The sequence below is a fragment of the Stegodyphus dumicola genome, chromosome 6 (assembly GCF_044657685.1).
Source record: "Stegodyphus dumicola isolate Sdum_Otavi_A_Nest chromosome 6, ASM4465768v1".
Lineage (NCBI taxonomy): Eukaryota > Metazoa > Arthropoda > Arachnida > Araneae > Eresidae > Stegodyphus > Stegodyphus dumicola.
This window is the reverse complement of record NC_140773.1, coordinates 46901355-46923438: the sequence shown is the minus strand read 5'-3', so window position 1 is coordinate 46923438 and position 22084 is coordinate 46901355. Positions and strand designations below refer to the sequence as shown.

General features: G+C 37.2%; 1 protein-coding gene across 1 annotated transcript in view; it reads right to left on the bottom strand.

Moving 5' to 3' along the window:
* Window positions 1-22084, bottom strand: part of LOC118193775 (uncharacterized) — a 113292-nt gene that overhangs the window by 75812 nt on the left and 15396 nt on the right. Inside the window, exons 3-5 of the mRNA XM_035364914.2 lie at window positions 20067-20162; window positions 6873-6973; window positions 1-96 (exon numbers count right to left, since the gene is read on the bottom strand). Of these exons, the coding sequence (XP_035220805.1) occupies window positions 1-96; window positions 6873-6973; window positions 20067-20162 (293 nt within the window). The remainder of the gene's footprint in view (window positions 97-6872; window positions 6974-20066; window positions 20163-22084) is intronic.

Below are 22084 nucleotides of genomic sequence, written 5' to 3'. Positions count from 1 at the left end.
CTGTTTCACACGTTAATCCAGTCCATCCAGCCGTGCAAGAGCATCTTTCGGGACCAGTGCAAGTTCCTCCATTTTTACAATCATTAGTACACTTGGCTATAATGAAAAAGAAAAACTTCGATTGATCCAATAATTAATTTTAGAAAGACTTAGCGAATTTTTTTTTTTATTCTGAGATGCAACAAATGCTGTATAGTCGACGTATACTATCTTAGAATCGAAAGTGTACTGGAGTGAGAGATTTCTCCATATTTTCCTGCCCTTTGCCGCCTGTACTCAGTTATTTGTTGCTATTCGCGTTTCTTGATCTGAAAAATGCTGCGTCATGAATATTCTCGATTGCTCACAAGACGCTATGTTATTGGATAATGGTGATCAGAAGAATCAAATACTGAATGTGAAGTAAAGAATACTGCGAGTAATTAAATAGTTAATATACACATATGACAAATAATCCAAACCATACTCTGATCTAGGAAGAAGATAAAACTTCTCACTTAATAAATAGGCTAGCAGGATAAATAGCTCACTGATAAATAGGTAATGTTGTTCCTAGTAAAATAAATTTTAATTAAAAGTATTTGTTCGATGCAACAAACACTTTATGAGTGATTTTTTTTTGTTTTGTTTTTGTTTGTTTATAATATTTTTGTATGGGTGGATTAAGAGCAGCGATCTGACAATCGATTGCATGTTAGGATCGACGAAATGCAGTATTTAATGCAAAGCAGTTCATACCTTTTATTGTTAAAATTATTAACATTCAAACAAATGCTCAAGAAAGAAGTTCCAAATTATTTATAATGCTTTTAACAAAATATGAAAAGGTATAATACAGTATCAAATTTTTAATTTCATCTGCAAAAATCTAATTATCAGCAAGGTGTTTTTCACATTACTGTATGTCTTTAATGCCTCTTTAAGTGACAGTCCTTAGTACATGTTCTGGTCTTTCCACTGCTCTTTTTGTCGAGTTTTCATTTTTAATGCCCCTGAAAGCTCAGCCTCTTTTGCTTAAAGTCAATGCCTTATGTGCTTTTGGATAAGATATATGCGCCTTAGAATCTAAATTTCGTCAAACCTAATTCTCGATTACTTAACTTAAGAGCATTCACATGAGGGCATTGCTGCCACAAATGGCATAAGCCGATTCGTTCTTAGGCAACCAGACCTAGCTATGCCTCAGAAATTGGTTAAGGATATTGTCTAAATGCTCTAATTGTTCACCATTATGCCAGCCTGGCATAAGAACTGACCATATCCAGTGAAGGAAACACGAACTGACACTCATGGACAATTTCCCTGAGTTAGGGGCACATTTACGCATGCGCGATTTTACCTCCACAGGCTGGTTGTGGCCTAAATCCTGTTCCATAACTGTGAACAGTATTAACGAATTTTATGCTTAAAAACTATCTCACTATGTCTTAGAAATATGTCTAAGACTGATGCCCTAGAATTTAACCTTAGATTCATGTCATAGAATATAACAATAATAACGACTATACAGTCGGATGAATGGTCCCTTAGGGAACATTCACACTGATTGGTCTGCTTTTAAACCCTCTTTGCGTAAAGCTAGATCATTTACACAAAATCCTTATGCCAGTTTCCGTGACATAGTAAAATTTCATTGTTAAGCAACGAAGTTCATCTTACTTCACTTGTAACCGTTAAGCCATAGTATACACTCTCCCTAACATGGTAGGGAATACATAACTTGAAACAAGATATAAGATGTTCAAAAAATCGCGTGCTGAAAATAAAAAGTATAAAAAAAAACTATTACCTGGTTTATTATTTAAGGCAATAGTTATGCTTTTTCAAACTGACATAACTTTTTTAAGCATTTGCTAATGCAGTTAATGCAAAGTGTTTAGATATATTTAAATTGGGATTATACATATTAATCATTTTAATAATCTTAGCAAAATGCAAGCGTTGAAAGTACACTTTGGAAAAATATCATTGCTCTCCTAAACAATTAGTATTTTTCTAAAATGGTTAACATTTGCAAGATAAAGCTGTTTCCGTAAGCGAGATATTTAAGATGCTTTCCTGTGAGGTAATGTAATGTGTTAAATGAAACGTTTTTCTGTGGAGCCAGATATTTAGAAGACGATCGGTATAATTTTATGTTACTCGTATTTTGCGCTAAAATAGTGTTCCCATTAAAATAATAATGGGTAAATTTACATTTTGAATACACAAAAATTAATTTTTTTCAAGATAAAGTTTTAAGGAACTATTTGAAAACATTTTACGAATATACTAAATAATAATATTAAGAGGAATATAACATACGCAAAATGAAGTCACTAGCGGCCATATTGCTTGGCTCAGCATTCTTTAATACAAATTGGCTATTAACTGAGTGATACTTTTGAAAAATAGGGCAACATTGTTAACATGTGCATAAATCAATTCATGTTCATATTTATTTTTTGTCTATTTGGATACAATGAATTATACTTGCAGGACTGTCTGTCTAAAAGAAGGGATACCTTTGTACGTGGAGTTTCTAACTGAAACTGAGTCATAACTATGCTACGCATGGGAAAAGCCACAAAACCATCTACGCAATCTGCCCCTTCACTTGGATTTGTACCCTTTTCGAACTCTCAGTATTCAGTAATCTAAATCATTCAACTTTGAGTCTGGAAACATTTTAACACTGAGAAGTTTGACTTCTCAAATTTGTCTGCTAAGATTAGTTAAGTAGGTTATATTTCAGCGTTCTGTAGGAATAATCAAGATATTATGCTAGTTACCAATGTCAGATTCTTATCTGTTAAGAGAATCTAAGCAAAAAACGTCTTTGATATATAATGGAAGCCAAGGACATTACAACTTTAACCACTAAAAGATACACATTCTACTTTTTCTAGGATGATTCTACTTTAGCAACATGCCCACCATTTGCCAATATTGCTTTAATTTTCATGTGATGGAAGTTGTTTATTATTCCTTCCTTCTGTTCTAATCTCCTCGAAATAATGTCATCAGAATTATTTCGTACCTGTACTACAGCGAAACATAATCAGGCTGGTGCAAATAGGCTTAATGAAGATTTTGAATAAAAGTTAATATAAAAACATATAGGGAGAAAAACTTTTTTAAATGCTATTGTTCCCATGATTACGATCTGATTTGAAATTAATTGTGATTTGTCAACGTTACAAAGCAAAATTGAATGATTATTATGGGAATGAATAAGAATTTCATCAGAAAGCAACCAGAAAAAAAAAGGGAAAAAAAAAAGGTAATAAAAAAAATCTGAAAGCTTTCAGAATTTATATTATGCTCAAAAAGGCGTTTTTTAACGTTTTTTGTGTTAACTTTATTTATTAAATATCATGTTCTTCGCACTTAACCATAAAATTCAATTCAACAGCAATATCACAAAATATTTAAAAAAGCATATCTTTAAAATTTCTAATACACAGTCTCGTGAGCTGGAGGTAATATTTTCCCGTATAGTGTTGCCATTGCTCGCTTTGAAATCGTTGAGTTTCTTGATCAAAAACTCATAAATGCTTTACAAAATATGAAATAGATAATAAAACAAATTTCAGATTCCAAATTTGGGCTTCCAGATGCCCATATTCGGGTGGAGACGTATGTTATTCAAAATTTGATGGCTCTAGGTACAGCTGTTTTATCACAATGCGAGAAACATACATACATTTATGCAGATTCTTCATTATTTAACTCCTTTGAATATAACACAGGGCAATAACATTTGGTGGAAACAATTTGAAAAGTGAAACGGACATTTAAAGCTTTCGACGCAAAATGCCAAAACGAAGTTATTAGCCCTTCTGGGCAAACTTTTTAGTTTTTTGGGCTAAAAGGAAATTCGGACTATATTAAGAGAGTACTTATGCGTTAACAAAAAGGCAATTGGCTAACTTTAGCCTTTGGCGGTTATTTGATAATTATATATATATATATATATATATATATTATGTCTGGTGGAAATATTTTCACAGTCGCTTTGTAAAATAGCTTCGAATGGTATTTTACCCTGAGCTACAGCTTTCTGCCGACACTTGAACTCTGCTAAGTATGAATTCAAATTGCCTTGGTCTACTCTTATGATTTTCTTTGTTCCGTCATTTTGAGGAACCCCATACCCACTCGATGATTTCCATATCAACTCTGAAACATGAATCCACGAAATTGAATTTTTTGTTCATTTTGAAAATGTCTATACCAGTTTTTTCTTCTGTTTTAAAGGTATCCCAGGTGCCATCATAAATGTTTGTCTCCCTTATTTTTTTAGCCCAAACGGCGTTAGCCCAGAAAGGGTATTAATTTCATTTTAGCATTTTGCATTGGTTCACTATAAATGTCGGTTCACTTTTCAAATTGTTTCCAGCAAATATTATCGCCCTGTGTTATATTTAAAGAAATTAAATAATGAGGAATCTGCATAAATGCACATATGTTTCTCTCATTGGGATAAAACAGCGGTACCTAGAGCCATCAAATTCTGAATAACGTAATCTTCCACCGAATATGGGCATTTGGAAGCCCTAATTTGGAATTTGAAATTTGTTTATTATCGATTTCATATTTATAACACTTTAATGAATTTTTGATTAAGAAACTCAACGATTTCAAAGCGAGCACTGGCAACACTGTACTGGGAAAAAATACATTTTTACATCTAACGCCGTGAGCCTGTGTATCAGAAAGTCTAAAGATTACTCATTTTTAAATTATTTTGCGATATTGCTGTTGAATTGAATTTTATGGTTTAAGTGCAAAGAACATTACGTTTAATAAACAGAGGTAAACGTTAAAAAAAAAAAAGTCCCTTTGGGCGTAGTATAAAATCTGAAAACTTTCAGTTTTTTTTTTTTTTTATTTTTTTATTTTTTTATTTTTTTTTAACAAAGTCAGGGCCTTTTCGATCAGGCATTGTAACAAGAAAGGTTACTTTAGCTTCCCCGCAAATAGCGCTGAAAATCCACTGAGATGGCAAGCCGCTGCAAATGTTACTTTTTATAACTCTGCATCTACAAGGAGTGATCAAATGAAAAGGTACGAAACGACGTAAAAACGTAACAGTTAAATATTTGCATATTTTGCCATGGGAGAACGTAGCGAGACATCTTGGGATGCGATTGGAATCTCTGACTGGGATCAGAGCATGCGCGGGCGCCCGCATGCGCAGGAGAGAGCAGAGCTCTTATCAAAAGCGGCGTCCAAATAATGCGGCAGTCCGTATGAGGACAGGATGGCGTTCGCGTTGCAAAATTCGACGGCTGAGGAGCAGCGAGATGTTATCCGATTTCTGACAGCGGAAGGTGAGAACCCGACAGCTATTCATCGCCGGATGGGGACAGTTTAGGGGGAGAAATGTGTATCTGACAAATCTGTTAGAAAATGGAGTGCCCGTTTTCGTGCAGGCCGTAAGAGTGTGGGTGATGATCCGAGACCAGGCCAGACAAACACTGTCATCACGAGCGATCTCGACAAGGTGGACGACCTAGTGAGAAGTGATCGGCGTGTCACATTGCGAATGTGACAAATGTAGCATTGCGAATGGTGAAGGTGGATGTCAGCTATGGAACCGTGTCGACAATTGTTCCCGACAGGTTGCGATATCGGAAGGTGTGTGCCGCTTGGGCTCCGAAGCAGCTCACCGACCAGCAAAAGGAACTGCGTATGGGGCAACATTTGTTTTGGTAATCAAGAAGACTCCGCTTTCATGGAGCGGATCGTCACAGGTGATGAAACCTGGTGCCATCACTACGAGCCAGAGAAAAACGGGACAGCATACAGTGGAAGCATGCGTCGTCACCTTCCCCTAAAATGTTCAAAGCCGTGCCGTCAGCAGGTAAGGTGTTGCTCACCGTCTTTTTCGACGTTCAAGGTCCGCTACTTGTGAAATTCCTGGAGCACAGAAAAACCATTAACTCCGATGTGTACTCTGAGACACTTCGACTCCTACGCAGGTCCATCAAGAACAAAAGACCGGGGCTGCTCACGGAGGTGTGGTTCTGCTCCATGATAACGCGTGTCCACACGTCTCCAGAGTCACATACATGGAACTGGGAAGTTCAATTGGGAGACTTTCGACCATCCGCCCTACAATCCGGACATGTCGCCCTGCGATTTCCATGTGTTTGGTCCACTGAAGAAACACCTGAAAGGGAAGCGCTTCAACTCGGACGACATACTCAAGGACGCTGTGAAGGACTGGGTCTCGTCACAGCCACAGGAATTCTGGGAACAAGGAATCCTGCGACTTGTTCATCAGTGGGATCCTTGTGCTCAGGCCTATGGTGTATATTTTGAATAAAGTCTACATTTGTACCCACCGTGTCGTTTCGTACCTTTTCATTTGATCACCCCTTGTAATAGACGCATATTTCTCTCAAATAATTGTTCCAGTCTATAACAGTAGGATCAGCCATGTGTAGTTCTTCTATGCAAACTTTCAATTTCAAGTGGCATAACAAGTGACATTCTATTTGCTGCAAACCAATCGCCGACTCCCATTCCCACAGATTTCATGTGTTTCGAACATTGATGGTTACTCTGTCATACAAGGTAAGAAACTAGTAGCATCACCTGCATTGTTTGCTGTGGCTTACAGTCGTTTTTAAACTTAGCGACGCCATACCGTTACGATAGCGATTAAGTTGCTTTACGGTGCCAAAACTGCTCGGCAACTAACCACTTTTCTTTGAGCTAACACGTAAGTATCATTAACGGCTGCTATTGAGAAAGAAATTTTGCATGTGTATATATAACGAATATGACAAACACATTACACTTACTCTGAAGAGCAATATTTCAGAACAGTTTATCATAATATTGAAAAGAACTTTTTTTAATTATGAGATGAAGTTACGTACGAATGCAAGTGCCACGATATTCAATATAACCACTGCAGCACACTTCATAGCTTTTCACTTTTGTCCGATAATCAGTTTTGTAGGCAGCATATGAGATCACCCTGAAATCATGTGCATATATACACTATTTACCAATTGAAAAGTATTTTACACGTATTTTCAGCAATGCAATATAAAATAAAAACATAATTAAAGTATACAATCAGTATTTATATACTAAAAAAGATCCGAACAAATGTTCAAGTCTAAAATTTTTATGATTCAAATTATACGAGGTGGGACACAAAAGAAAAAAATGAGACTAAGTAGTATGTAGCTTGAAAAGGGAGGGGAGTTGGCAGCAACTGTTTTGGTGACGTCATGCCACACACCTCCTCTATCCATGAGGCCAGTTTCGACTTTACCGACGACACCAGTGGGGAGTACTGCGTCATTGAGTGAACACGTGCAACTGCATTCTCCGGGAAAAATATCTAATGTGAAAAACGAGCACCGGATCAACATCAAGTTTCTTGTGAAACTTAAGACATCAGACACGGAGGGAAAATTTCAAATGTCAACCGAGGCTTATGGAGATGAAACTTTGTCTCATACATGTATGTTTGAATGGCATAAGTGATTTTTAGGGGGAAGGGACGGTGTGGAAGATGATGAACGTGCTGGGCGCGCGCCCTTGCGTGCCCAGCACGTTCATCATGATTGAAGGGGTTCCCAGTGATCAGACTGTTAATCAATACTACTACATTGAAGTACTAAAAAGACTTCATGAAAAAATTAGGAAAATAAGGCAACAGTTGTGGAGTGATGGATGGCTGTTGCACCAGGACAATGCACCCGCTCACACGGTCCTATCTGTCAAGCAGTTTCTGATCAGCGAAAACATTACAGTGATGGGGCATCCTCCTTATTCACCTGATTTGGCTCCATGCGACTTTTTTTATTTCCTCAAGTGAAATCTTAGTTAAAGGGAACCTATTTTACATCAGCTGAAGAGATTCAGGCAAAAACGGAGAATATCCTGAAGGGCCTTCCAAAACCCTCGTTCCAGAACTGTTACCAGCAACGGCAGCACCGAAAGCAAAAATTCGTAAATGCTGAAGGGAACTACTGTGAAGGTGATAATGTCACGAAGAACTGATTCTGTAAGTACAATAATTTATTGGATGAGACTTTTTTTTTTTTTTTCGTCACACCTTGTATACATTTAGGAAACATTGCATAAACAAACATGTAAGTATATATGTATTAGCAATTATTTTACACTCATGTCCATAAATTAAGGATAATGCAAAATCAGGCAAAGGAAGAGTTAGAAGCAAAACAAATTTGACTTATTTGTAAAGCTTATTTATTAAACAAAAGGTAAAGAGCAAAAAAAAAGATGCTATATGTTTGATATTATTAAAAAAAATAGCGATTTTTTCTCCCTGGAGCAAATTACAAAAAACACCTATTTACAAAAAACCAATATTACATGGTTGGTATTATTGTTAATACATTGTATGTCTCCAAGACGATGCAATACAGTCCGTACAACGCCTAGGCATACTGAGTATCAAATTATCGATCTCATCTTGGGAGGTATTACACCACTCAAAAAGCAATGCTCTCCGAAGTTCCGGTAGACATGTAGGAAGAGGTTGAAGGGCTGCAACTCGTCGGCCAAGCATGTCCCACACGTGCTCTACTGCATTCAAGTCCGGTGAGAATGCTGGCCAGTCCATACGGGTGATATCCTCCGATTGAAGGCATTCGCTTACGATGTTTGCACGGTGAGGTCGGGTGTTGCCATCCATAAACACAAACTGTGCGCCCATGGCGCCCCGAAACAAATGTACATGTTGTTTCAGAATGATGTCCCGATAGATTTGGCTTGTCATGGTTCTAATTTGAACATGCACATCAGTTCTGGAACCCAGAATAATTCCACCCCAAACGAGCACTCCTGCACCAACGTAACGGTGTCGTTCAATGATGTTTTCTTGGTGGTAACGGGTACCTGTAGCTCTCCATATGAAAGTCCGGCGAGAATCAGACTGCAAGCTAAACCTGGACTCGTCGAAAAACATCACACAAGCCCACTGTTGCGGTGTCCACAATGCATGCTCTCTACTCCAGGCTAACCGCAGGCGAGAGTGAGTTGCAGTAAGTGGAACGCATCTGTCAGGTCTACGAGCATATAGACCAATCTGCCCTAAGCGTCTGTACACGGTCTGCCTTGAAATTGTCGTACCAGTGGCTGAAGAGAGCTGACGAGACAGGTCTGAGGCTGTGCTATACCTGTTTCTTTTGGCAGTAACTGCCAAATACCGCTCCTCATTCGGCGTTGTAACTCTGGGGTGACCTGTGCTGTAACGTCTACTCACATTACCATCATCTTGGAATCGTTGCCAAAGCCTGTAGATGACACTCTGGGCAACTCCAAGTTCGTCTGAGACTTCCAGTTGGGTACACCCACATTCCAGACGGCCGATAATTCTACCACGTAAAAAATCATCCAAATGCGTTCTTTGTGTCCTAGCTATTCGGTTATTGCACTGAAATGTTTATAAAGCGCCTGCGAACAATTTTACTTCTTTGCCTGCATTCCTTATATATCCCTCTCTTACACTCTCGTCATTGTGACGTACCATCAGTGTCATCTGGTTACTTCCTGAAATTTGCATATGATTATTGAAGATGTGTGTAATGATGATTTAGGTGATATATTTATTTTAGAGTTCGATTTCCGCGTAACTCCGAATTATCCTTAATTTATGGACATGAGTGTATAAAATACCCTAGTAATTGAGTAGTTTATATGATTTTTGCCGTGACTGCGCAAAACACCAGTTGGAAGATATGAAAATCATACTACAGAGACCCAGTGTAGTGCTCAATACTACGGAGGCACAATATAGTGCTCAACAAATGAGGAAAGTATAGCAGCAAAAGCATTAATATGATGCTTAAGTATAGTAACAAAAACATTAATAGGGAATGAAGAGGAAAACGCTTTATTCACAGAATGGCGTTGTTATAAAAATTGTCTAGCCAAGAGGAAGAACAACAAATCAAAGAGCCTTAGTAAAGGATATGACCTTCCTCAACTGCAATGGTTGCCTTCCAAAAAGGAGAAATAATATTTCAGTACAAATATGTATATAAATATTACATAAAAAATGTAAAAGAGTTTTCTTCTTCCTCCTCTTTAGTGGCCGAAAAGAAAGTGACATTTAAACTGATTATGAAAAGAATGATAAAATAGTTAAATGACGATGTTAGCTTGACCATTGACTGGAATGATTATGTTAAGCTACCTGAAGGCCTTTTGCAGCCTTTCATGGGCTTCACATACCCAAGCAACGATGGAATTTTTATGGATGAAAATGCGCTTGTCACTGGGCCACAACTGTTCGCTACTGGTTTGAAAAACATTCTGGACACTTCCAACGAATGATTTGGCCACCTAGATCTTCCGACGTGAATCCCATCGAACATTTATGGATTATAATCTAGAAGTCAGTTCATGCAAAAATTTCTTCACCTGCAACACTTTCGCAGCTATGGACTTCCATAGAGGCAAGCAAATATGGCTCAATATTTCTGCAGGGTACTTCCAACGACTTGTTCAGTAAATGTCACGTCAAGTTGCTGCACTTCGTCTGACAGAAGGAGATCCGACATGGTATTAGAAGGTATCCCATCATAATTGTCACCTCAGAGTATAAAATAATGCATTAACCACAGCAATATACGCAGTTATTCAATTTTAAATTAGAGTTAATTAAAAGATAATATACTTATAAAGAGTGCCCACTCTTCGAAGAGCATCTATTTCAGTTGTATTTTGTTCTTTGGAGGGGATCAATGGACTTTAAATCAGGGAAGCATATTGGCCAAGCCATTCTATGGAAACCTTCACTTTCCTGGACTTCTGAACATCATGAGTCCTATATTGTTGTGCATTATCATCCATAAAAGCGGACGGGATCAATAGGACCCCGAACAAACAAGCGTGAAGGAAGATAACTGGATAACTATCCTTCCGATCATCATAATACCTCCACATACAAGCACTCCAGGGCCACCCCAACAGTCATTTTTTCCTGATGTTAGTGGGAGGGAAGCGTGTTCTACCTCACTCCATATCAACTGGCGTCGAGAATCATTTGTCACACTGAAACGACTCTCATAGGTAAAGAAAGCATGTCTCCATTGATGAAGTTTTTCAGTCTTTGTGTTTCTACTTTATGTCTTCTGTTGTAAACGGTGTCGCCAATAAGGCTGCTTTCAATGGGCTGCTTCAACTACAATAAATCGATATACTTGGTCGTCCGTTGCTGAGAGCAACTGTAGAGAAATGTTGCCCGCTGTCTGGTTACGATCTCTTTTCGTTTGAAAGGAGATATATCGCTCATTAGACATAGTTTTTCCCCCTTGCCAGCACGATCAACCTATCTTACAGATGTACTAGTCGTTTGTAAGGATTTTTCCAAACTTGTGAAACAGTTTCAAAATCTTGGGCGGCGTACAATCTCACTTTCACTTACAGAAGAATGCCTAGAAATGCGCCTTCCTTTCTTCCTCAGTTGCCTTGCAGTGCCTGCGCTGGCTTCTCGTATTTTGCGTGCCCTGACATACCCTCTGATGTCATGGTGCTCATAAACCCTATGAATCATCTTTCTACTGATTTGGCTTTTCATTGTGCTGATTGCAAAAAGCCCTTTCTAACAAATTTTTGGTTGTATGTTAAAAAATCATTTTTTTGCTTAAGTTTTGCACACTATTGTAGATAAATTAGTATAGTTAAATCGTTTAACAAGTATATTCTATTGTTATGTAAGTGTTTCATTTCGGTTCTATAATTATTATGTACAAATCGATTTTCAGCCAATTGCAGGCTGACTACAAATCAAAATCTAGAACCTTGTCTCCAAAGATGCAGAATGATCTTGAACTGTTAACTATGCCTGATCAATATCTATTAAATCATTAATTCTTAACAATTTGACCTAATTAACTGCTATTATCATTACCTCACTGGATGTTCCCGTTATACTAGCACTGTGACACAGAGTGTCCATTCCAAATGCGACGAAGGGGAAAGGTCCTTTACCCATATAAGGAATCTATTTTAACTTGGAGCTATAGTAAAGACCTGGGCCCCGTTTTGGGAATGAGCCCATGATGTCCTTTGATATATATTGTACTAAATAAGCTGTCTGGAGGCGTAATAATGTCTGTTGTTAATTTCAACTAAAACATTATATTCGGCAATTTATCCCTCACGAACTGCTTTGACCGACGGGAAAGTGGGTAGTGGCTCTGACTGCCGTACCGAAAGGCCCGAGTTCTAATCCCGGAGATGGTATATATATAATTTGTTCGTCCTCTTATAGCAGGAAATAGTTACCCACCTGTTAGGTGCCTATACAATAAAGTGACTACCGCATCCGGCCTTAGCAGTAGCAAACGCCTATAAACGGCTAGAGCCCGCCATTGAAAAAAACTGCTTCGACGGTAAAATGATTGAATGTGTTCCTTAGATTTTTGCACATAACAACTGTTAAACCGTCAGAGTCTCAAAATGTGATTTAATTAAATTTTGAAAATAGTTATAAAAACACCATTAAATTATCAAACTTAAAATAACCTCTATAGTATAAAATGTTATACTTCAAAGTGGCTCTTATTTGTATTATAATTTTCTGAATAATCTACTTAGCTTAAATAATTTTTAACAAATTCTAATAACCATTTTCTTTGTGAGAAATTTCAATCAAAATAATAACAAACAGAATAGTACATTAATTTTTATACACAACGTTTGGAATATTTTGCCGAATATGCGGCTGATTGGATTCTGCTGCATTTTATTTAAAAGTCCACAAAATAAAATCTAACAAACAAAATAGAATGACCAAATCAGTACTTAGTAAACCACTGATCGATGATGTATCCAACATAAAGCAACAAACAACTATATATGAAAGTTTGAGCTTTTCACCAAATTCTTTCCATACAGTTCTCCCTACCACCGCCACTACGTCTTGATTTTGTTTTGTCTCTTGTGATTCATGTGCATACAAGCCCTCTTTCCGTTCGGGTATGGCAAATAGTCAACGAGAAGAAGTTGACAATCAGCTATAAAACCAAAACGTTAATGGTGATTAAGATTGATTTAATATTTATTTGCCGTCATCTCAGCTTGATCTGACTGCGCTTCTTCTGGATTCCTGGCGTTAAATATATGTAAGCTGATTGAAAAGATTTAAGACCGATTATTTTCTTCAGAATCAAATGGCATTATGTGCCCAGTACATTTTTTTATTTAGCATAGTACAGTCCTTCAAACTGAGTTACATTTTTCACAGCTATAAGGTATATCTCTCGCCTTCTTAGCGTGCCTTCGTGGTGTAGTGGTCTTCATGCTGAGCGCGTATTTCCAGAGGTCCATGGTTCGATTCCTCGTGAAGACATTGCACATTTTTCATCACTCCTGCTTTAAAAAAATAACCAAATGTCTCTGCAGTGGCGTCCGAACTAAAAGGGTGGTGGTGGATGATTTTTCACACCCAGGATTTGGCGATTGGGTCCCCTAAACCCTGGTCGCCCTTTAAAAGAGGGAGCATATAAGGTATTTCTCCCGTCTTCTTAGCGTTCCTTCGTGGTGCAGTGGTCTGCAAGCTAGGCGCGTATTTCCAGAGGTCCGTCTTTCGATTACCGGCGAAGGCGTTGCTCATTTTTCATCACTCCTGCTTAAAAAGAAATAACTTAATGTCTCTACACAGCACATTATGATTGATTAAAAATGAAATAGAACTGTCTTATGGTTTTCTTTAAGCCCTGTAGAGGAGGCAATTTTCACCTGAAGAGAACCTTTTGCCGCGCACCAGCATATGAATGCTATGGTATTTGAAGTGCTTCATTATTCCGCTTTCCCCTATTTAACAAAAAATTAAACAGTTTTGCTGTGTTTTCACAGAAACTTCTTCCTCATTTGAAGTGGCAAAATAATAAGAGTTTTTATTCGCTAAGACCAAATATTGACAGCCATGGCTGACTTCTTACAAATTCCTTCATTTCGATATTTGATTTCTTAAAACCCAGTACAAAATTGTTATCTTCAATGTAGAGAAAGAGAAATGGAGTCAATATTAAAACTTTTCGATAAGCCTTTCTACATGATGTAGAAAATTAGATGGTAATGCACTGCTCATTAAATAACCTTTAAAATGTATGCTCACTGAGCAAAGTTTTCATCTACTGTCCAGCAATATAATTATTTACTTAGTTATCTGCAAGTGAACACGAAATTGGACTTTTTAGCATAGATTAATGCATGAAAATATGCAAATTTAATTGAAGTTAGGTTTGTAGTGTTGTTTACAGTTAATGTGATTTCTGAGAATGATTAGATGGATTTGAAGGTATTGTTGTGTCATATCAAGAATTTGGAGCATTTTCTTAAGCAGTAAATTAGCATACAGCCTTATCAAGAACGGCCAAGAGATTCAACAACTTCCGAAGAGTGTTATCTATCATTGTAGGTTCGAAGAGACTACAAGACAGCTGGTTTTAAACCTTCAAGCTGCCACAGGAACGCGAATTAGTCGTTCTGATGTTGCACCAGGTTAATTTTAAGAAAATCAATGGTTTGTATCCCACTTACTTCATCTTTCAAAGAAACCAGTTAAGTTGGTATTATCGTAGTCTCGAAAGAAAGAGGAATGAGGCAACCTGCTGATTAATAAAGAGTCTAGATATAGACTGTAATTCTAGACGTAGTTTGATCCGGACAGAGCGAGAAATACACAACAAGCCTTCTCTTATTCATAAGAATCTCGTTTCATTCTCGTTTCAGCAGTTTTATGGTATGTAATGACATTTAAAGCAGAGCAATGTAAAAAATTAAAAACTTTTAACTTTATTTAATATCTCTGATAGAGGTTCTGAAACCGATCATAGGTAACTGAAAGAAATCTTGGTTTTTAGGTACGCTGTTGGCCCATATTTTTTTATCATGCATAACAATACCTGTTCACATCGAGAATTTCTCTTGTCCAATATGATTCCTATGGATAGGCCAACTTACTCACGAGACTTGAACCTAACTGAATGTGTGTTAGATGCCTTATGCCTCCAAATTACAGGAACGCATATGCCTTCCCAGACCGTCCAGGTTTTGAAAAGTGCACTTTCAGAAGAGTAGTTCAATAAGACCTGGTCAACAATTTGATAAATTATATAAAATTAAGATTTTAAGTCTGCATTTCTGACAGAAGTGACCATTCATCACATTATGGAGTAATTTGGTTCGAAATAGAGAAGATCCTTGATCCACATTTTTTTTAATTTCCATAAATCTGACATTAAATTCAATATTTTAAGATTAATCAGCTTCAAAACATGGTAATTTATATTAAACAATGCTTTTGTATGAATTAACGTTTTCAGCAATTAGCAGATGAGTTTTATTCTTGTCAATATCTTTTAATTTTCACTCGCAATGTAGTTAATTCCCTATCTCACAATCTAGGTGAGAGATGTTTCTAATGACTGTTAGAAAGGCTGATGTGAGCATATATACTATGTGATGATTTGGAAATGGTGCAGATAAAAATTGAAACATATAATAGTAGTTCTGGAATGAAGAAGAAATTTGAAGATACAAGACACAGTCGTAGCAGACTTAAATTAATTTCTTTTATTACAGTTAAACATTTTGTGACCACAAATACTTGCAACATTAATCGTGCCTGTTCCCGAATAGTTATATTTTTTACATTGCTTTGCGGAAGAAGGGAAAGCAGCAAGCAGCGTCTTAGCGAGAACAGAAGTAGAAGTACGTGCGCAGTTTATCCATTATGAAAGCTTATTAGGACAAAGTTTCAGTTCTCGAAATTTTGAGTTATGTTTCGAATTTGCTGCGTCATCAGAGTTATGTTATCATATTGTTACGAATTTGGTATTTAAAAAGCTAATGTTAGTTCAATTAGAAATTAAATGGTTTTATTTCTCGCGCAGTGCAGCGCGTGACGAATATTAAAAGAAAGCTAAGCCAGAAAATTGAAAATACAAGAGCGCGTGCATTAAATAAATAAATATCTCTTTTTGATTTCGAGAAAGTACTGGAAAATTCTAGCGCGTGATTTTAAAATCTTATAAAAGGAGGAAAACATCTCAGTTTGTAGTAGTTGCTTAGTTTGTTGTTGTTTAGAAAACTACTGTTGTTGATTGTAGCGAATTCGCGGATTAGCGTTCTTTAGCTGTTTTGAATTACGTTCTATTGGACATTTGAGTAGTTAAAAGAAAACTACTGTGAGATATTGTAATACTGCATGATAATTTGAGAAAATTTAAGCATTTTTGTTGTGATAATAATAAATTTTTGTTCATTTTTCATCGGACTTGTGCATTCATTTCATAACGAACCCGTACGCACGCAACAATTTTTGGTGTCAGAAGTGGGATTTGAATGCCAATAACAAGAGCGAAGGAAGAACAATTGAGACAGCTCATTAGTGCTTTTGCTGCATTCCAAGAAAAGATGGAAGCTGGCCAAGCATCATTTAAGGAAGAAATGAAATTGGGCCAGGAATCCGTTAAGGACGAAATGAAAGCCGTTCAAGCTGGTCAAGAAGAAATGAAAAGAGAAATTACTTGCATAATAGAAAATAAATTTGAAGCTATGGAAGGCAGAATTGATGCAGTTGAAAATAAAGTTGGACATATTGAAGAAAGAGTTTCTTCGGTGAAAGAAGAAATAGAAGAAAGAGTTTCTTCTGTAAAAGAACAAATTGATGAGAGAGTTTCTGCAGTTGCCAAAGAAATGGATACTTTAAAGAAATTCGTAGCGTCGGCAGGGAGCAGGAGTGATGATTTTAAATTTTTCTTATTATACTCCATAATTCAATGCCTGCTCGTCCACCTCTGAAGCTATCCACATATGATGGGAAGACCTCCTGGCAGGTGTATAAGACACAATTTTCTATCGTGGCGGATGCGAATGGATGGGATTCCCAAGCTAAGGCCTGTCATCTCGCCGCTTCTCTAAGAGCCGACGCAGCGGATATCCTTCAGACTCTTCCCGAAAACAAAAGGTTAGATTTCGAAGCTCTGTCCGGCGCCTTGGAGTTGCGCTTTGGGGAGAAGTGTTTAAAAGACTACAGCAGGCTCCAATTAAAATCTCGTCAACAGAAGCCTACCGAAACACTTCAGGAGCTCGCCGCGGATGTTGAAAGGCTGTCCCATCTCGCCTTTTCGGAATGCCCGACAGAAACAAGGGAAATCCTGTCCTTGCAATACTTTATCGACGGCATCCGAGATACTGAAATACAGAAAGCTCTACGAATGGCGGATGTAAAAGATTTAAAAAGTGCTCTAGAGTACGCCATGAAATTTGAGGCAGCCCAGCAAGCCACTCGTCGAGACCGCCACCCAGTCAGAGCTGCTCAAGTCCAGGAGCCAGGGGATCAAGTCACCGCTCGACTTGACGATTTAACTAGACAACTGAACGCCTTGAGACGGAATATTGGTGAGAAGAAACCGACCGTTAAGTGCTGGAACTGCGGTGCTGAAGGACACATACGACGAAACTGCAAAACACCCCAGGGTACTGATGTTAAGACCGCTTCTAACAAGCAGCAGGGAAACTAATTAGTGGCCATCTCGCGGGGTGGAGGTTGCCAGATAATGAAAAGGCCCCGTTTAAAGCGCTTCAGATTTCTGCAGTGAGAGGCGGCAGTAATGGAATTTTCATAATAGGACATATTAATGGAGTTCCGTGCAATATGACTATAGATACAGGAGCCAACGTCACCATCATCCGAAAAGATTTGGCTCAACAACTAGGAAACAAACTTATCTGGACGCCGCCCTGTGTTACCCTTCAGACTGCGTCTGGTGACAAGATCGACATAACTGGGAAGTTAAACGTAAACATCACGTTTGGAAGTGCCGCCTACCATCACACGGCATATGTGGCGGATATTACAGATCCATGCATACTCGGATTGGACTTTTTAAGGAAATACAATTTTTCCTTAGACTTGAAAAACAACAAACTGCTTTCAGGATCTGAAGACATGACTATCCATCCTAAGAAGGGATCCTCACCTGGAAATGCCGACGCTTTGTCCGAAAGAACCAGCTCGAGAAACAGCCGAAATCATGCTAGGGTCGAAAAGAAACACCAGACTACCAGCTATTCTCCATCTCAGATGCTCTTCGGTCGAGACCTTCGTCTGCCTTGTGACCGCCTGTTTCATCGCCGTACGGATGCGCCTTCATCGCCTGAGGAACACATCCAAGATGTCAAGGCCCGTTTTGAAGAGATGCACCGTTCCGCACGAAAGCGAGTGAACTTGGCGACGGAGAAAGTGAAGACCAGATACAACACGAGAGCTGCTGGACATAGATCCAACGAAGGAGACAAGGTGTGGTTGTGGAACCCGATTCGACGAAAAGGAGTCAGGCCTGATTTACAGTCACCTTGGGATGGTTCGCACACAATCCTAAACAGGCTAAATGACGTCATGGTTCGGATTCGTAAGTCTTCGAACTCTAAACCTAAAGTCGTTCATTACGACAGGTTAACTCATTACTATGGCCATAGTACGTAATGTAAATAATTGTAAATAGTATCAGACCATGGTCCTTTTTGTTTATAAATGTGTATTTAGTATTTGATTTGCATTTAGTATTTGATTTGTATTTAGTATTTGTTTTGTATTTAGTATTTGATAGCATTTGATTTGTTTTATGTATTGCATTTATTGTTCATGTTGTTTATTATTGTAATGTAATGCTTATTAATGCATTTATGCCACAGTTGTAAGTTTTGCTTCCTGTCCAGGGATTGTACTGCCCGGGACGTGCAGTCCTTGGGAAGGGGGCAGTGTTACGAATTTGGTATTTAAAAAGCTAATGTTAGTTCAATTAGAAATTAAATGGTTTTATTTCTCGCGCAGTGCAGCGCGTGACGAATATTAAAAGAAAGCTAAGCCGGAAAATTGAAAATACAAGAGCGCGTGCATTAAATAAATAAATATCTCTTTTTGATTTCGAGAAAGTACTGGAAAATTCTAGCGCGTGATTTTAAAATCTTATAAAAGGAGGAAAACATCTCAGTTTGTAGTAGTTGCTTAGTTTGTTGTTGTTTAGAAAACTACTGTTGTTGATTGTAGCGAATTCGCGGATTAGCGTTCTTTAGCTGTTTTGAATTACGTTCTATTGGACATTTGAGTAGTTAAAAGAAAACTACTGTGAGATATTGTAATACTGCATGATAATTTGAGAAAATTTAAGCATTTTTGTTGTGATAATAATAAATTTTTGTTCATTTTTCATCGGACTTGTGCATTCATTTCATAACGAACCCGTACGCACGCAACAATATGTATGGATTCATCTAGAAATGACGCAGTCCAGAAATTATTACTACTTTCAGAATTGAGAAAGGAAGTACTGAAATTAAAATTAAGCATTAAGGAGCTATTGTTAATTTAAATTATAATTTATATTTACATATTTTTATGTAAATATAAATTATAAGTGTATACTGTGTAAGTATTGTACTGTGTAAGCTCTATTTCATTTATGTTTATTGTGAATGTTTCTATTGCCTGTCAACGGTAGTTTCTGTTTAAATTTCAGTTGTATTGCAAGTTAAATAAAAGCTATAATTTAATTTTCATCTAAGTTGTTCTGTGTTTATTTAGAAATTAGAATATAAACAATTGTATTCGCTGATTCTAAAATTGTAGCCTTGTTGCAACAGACCAATAGAAGTGAAATTCACGATTTTGGATTAGGCAAAGCGTTATAACCTGTACTATTAATATTTTTTTCTAAAGTTAGGAAAAGTAAGAAATCCGATTCTCTCATGTCAGTGAATAGTACGGAGTTTGAACCACACTATCTCTTGAGACGCATCTTCATCTCGAACGTTACAAATCACAAATAGATCAGATATTGAAGAATTTCATTGATCCCATGGGCATTGCCGTTGAAAAGTATTTAAGAGGTTTAAAAATTTAATCATTAAAGTCAGACGAACTTTTACATATCGCCATAAAACTTTATTCATTTTTAAGATGGACGATTTAAAATCTAATATCAAGTAATATACTTAAGATTAAACATAATTTGCAATTAAAGAAGAAACATCAAATGATCCCATATTTATAACATTATAATTCGTTAACTTACCTGTATTTAGTACATCTAGGTGGTATGGCAAAGCACCATGTAAAGTATCTGGTTAGCTGCGTTTTCACATAGGACATTCTGTAAGGTTCTTTGTACCTAGTAAGAGATAACATATTAATAAAAAAAAACACTTTCATTGCAAAAGAAAAGTTATTTTAAAAATGCATTGGCACGCTGTCGAGAAAGATGAGCCATAAAATATACATCATTGCATAAAGTACTATGAACTGGTCATGTATTGATTATACAATGTAAAAAATAAATCTGTAAAATTTTAGAATTTAACTTTTTCAAATAATTTGAAACAAGATGCTGAATGATAATTAGTGATAATTATTACTAATACACCTCAATTTTTTTTACTTTATTGTAAAGACATTAAAATGAAATTTTTTAATTGATTTCATTCCGTCCATATCTGCTGTTACGGAATCAGTGACTGAACAATGAGAAAAAAATGACCTTTTTCGCTGAAGCTATTAAAATTGCAGCAAAATTCTTTGAATTAGTGGACACCGTCTATGAAGATCAAAATTAATACGATTTAATGTTTCTCATTGATATACGATAAGATTGTAGAATACGCATAAGATTGTAGAATTTTATGTTTGTTGCCATTCTTTCCGTAGTCCTCACCAGAATGCAAATTAGTTCTTAGAGTATTTAAGCCCGAGTATATGAATATTTTAAAGTTAGAGTTTTTGACAGCCTCGCTTGTATTTTACGTCCTATCGTCAGCTCTATCAAGGTGATTCGAACTTTAGTCATTTTGTTGGCCGACGTTAAATACACGGTGATTTGTATTTAAGCCAGTTTGCATAAATCACTTCGTGTAGTCTCCGACTACGTTACTTGAAGTTGAACTTATGTTAAGTACCCACAAGTGTCGGAGTTTTGTTTTGTAAGCATAACTGGTGCCTTCTTTTAAATTTAAAGAGTCAGACGGACTTTTACATATCACTATAAAACTTTATACATTTTTAAGATGAACAATTTAAAAGGTTATTTTAGCCTTTGTAAAAAGGTTATTTTAGCCTTTGTAGGACTTTGTCCTATTAATTAACTTGTGGTAAAGCTGAACGTCCAAAAGTTGCTGCCATTTTATAGTTAGTTTTATAGCCATTTTATAGCCTTCATGTGATGGTCGAAAAAATCAAGAAGCTGGATTCATGCACTTTCCCAAGGTGGGATTTCAAAATTCTACACTGCTTGGGGCCACATATCAGAGGGGGAGAGTTCCTCAATGACAGACAGAACTCTTAAAGGAAAGGAAGGCACACAAGATGGACGTGCTTCAAATAAAGTGTTACACACATTATCAAGTAAACACAGCTTATTAGGATGTTCAGGTTGCGACAAAATATTAAAATACTGCAAAAGGGGCAAATGTTCACGCCTCAGATGAAGTGATGGGTCGTTAGAGTCAGCATAAAGGCTCTGGACAGAATATGTCCTGAAACCTCCAGAACAAATCCACAGAGCTTGCTGATGAACAGGACCTAGTTTTAACAAAACTGAAGACCGAGCGGATTCGTAAACAAGTGAGACATAGTACAGTCTAGAACGGACAAGCGCTCTGTAAATGCAAAGCATACAGCAGCGCACTGCACCCCAGGAGGTGCTCGTTAAGAGTTTTAAAATATTTAGTGTTTTTAAACACTTCTTTCTCAGGTTTGAGATATGAGAAAGGAAAGTCAATTTTCGGTCAAACATCACTACTAAAAGTTTTACTTTAGGTGCAACTGGAATAATTGAACCATTCAGATATAACTCAGGCTCAGGATGGGGACCTCGCTTCCTAAAAACGTCCATGCACAAAGTCATCTGTTTCGAAAGTGTAAATCATTGTTTTTCTGACCATTCTTGGATCCTGTTCAAAGCGATCTGCAATTGCCCCTCTACACGTCTCATGTCCGCCCCTGGACAGCTAATCTGTCCAGGGGCGTAGTCCAGTCTGTAGATCATCAACATATAAAGATCCCAAGATAGTGGGAGGAAGTTCTTTTAGCACAGAGTTG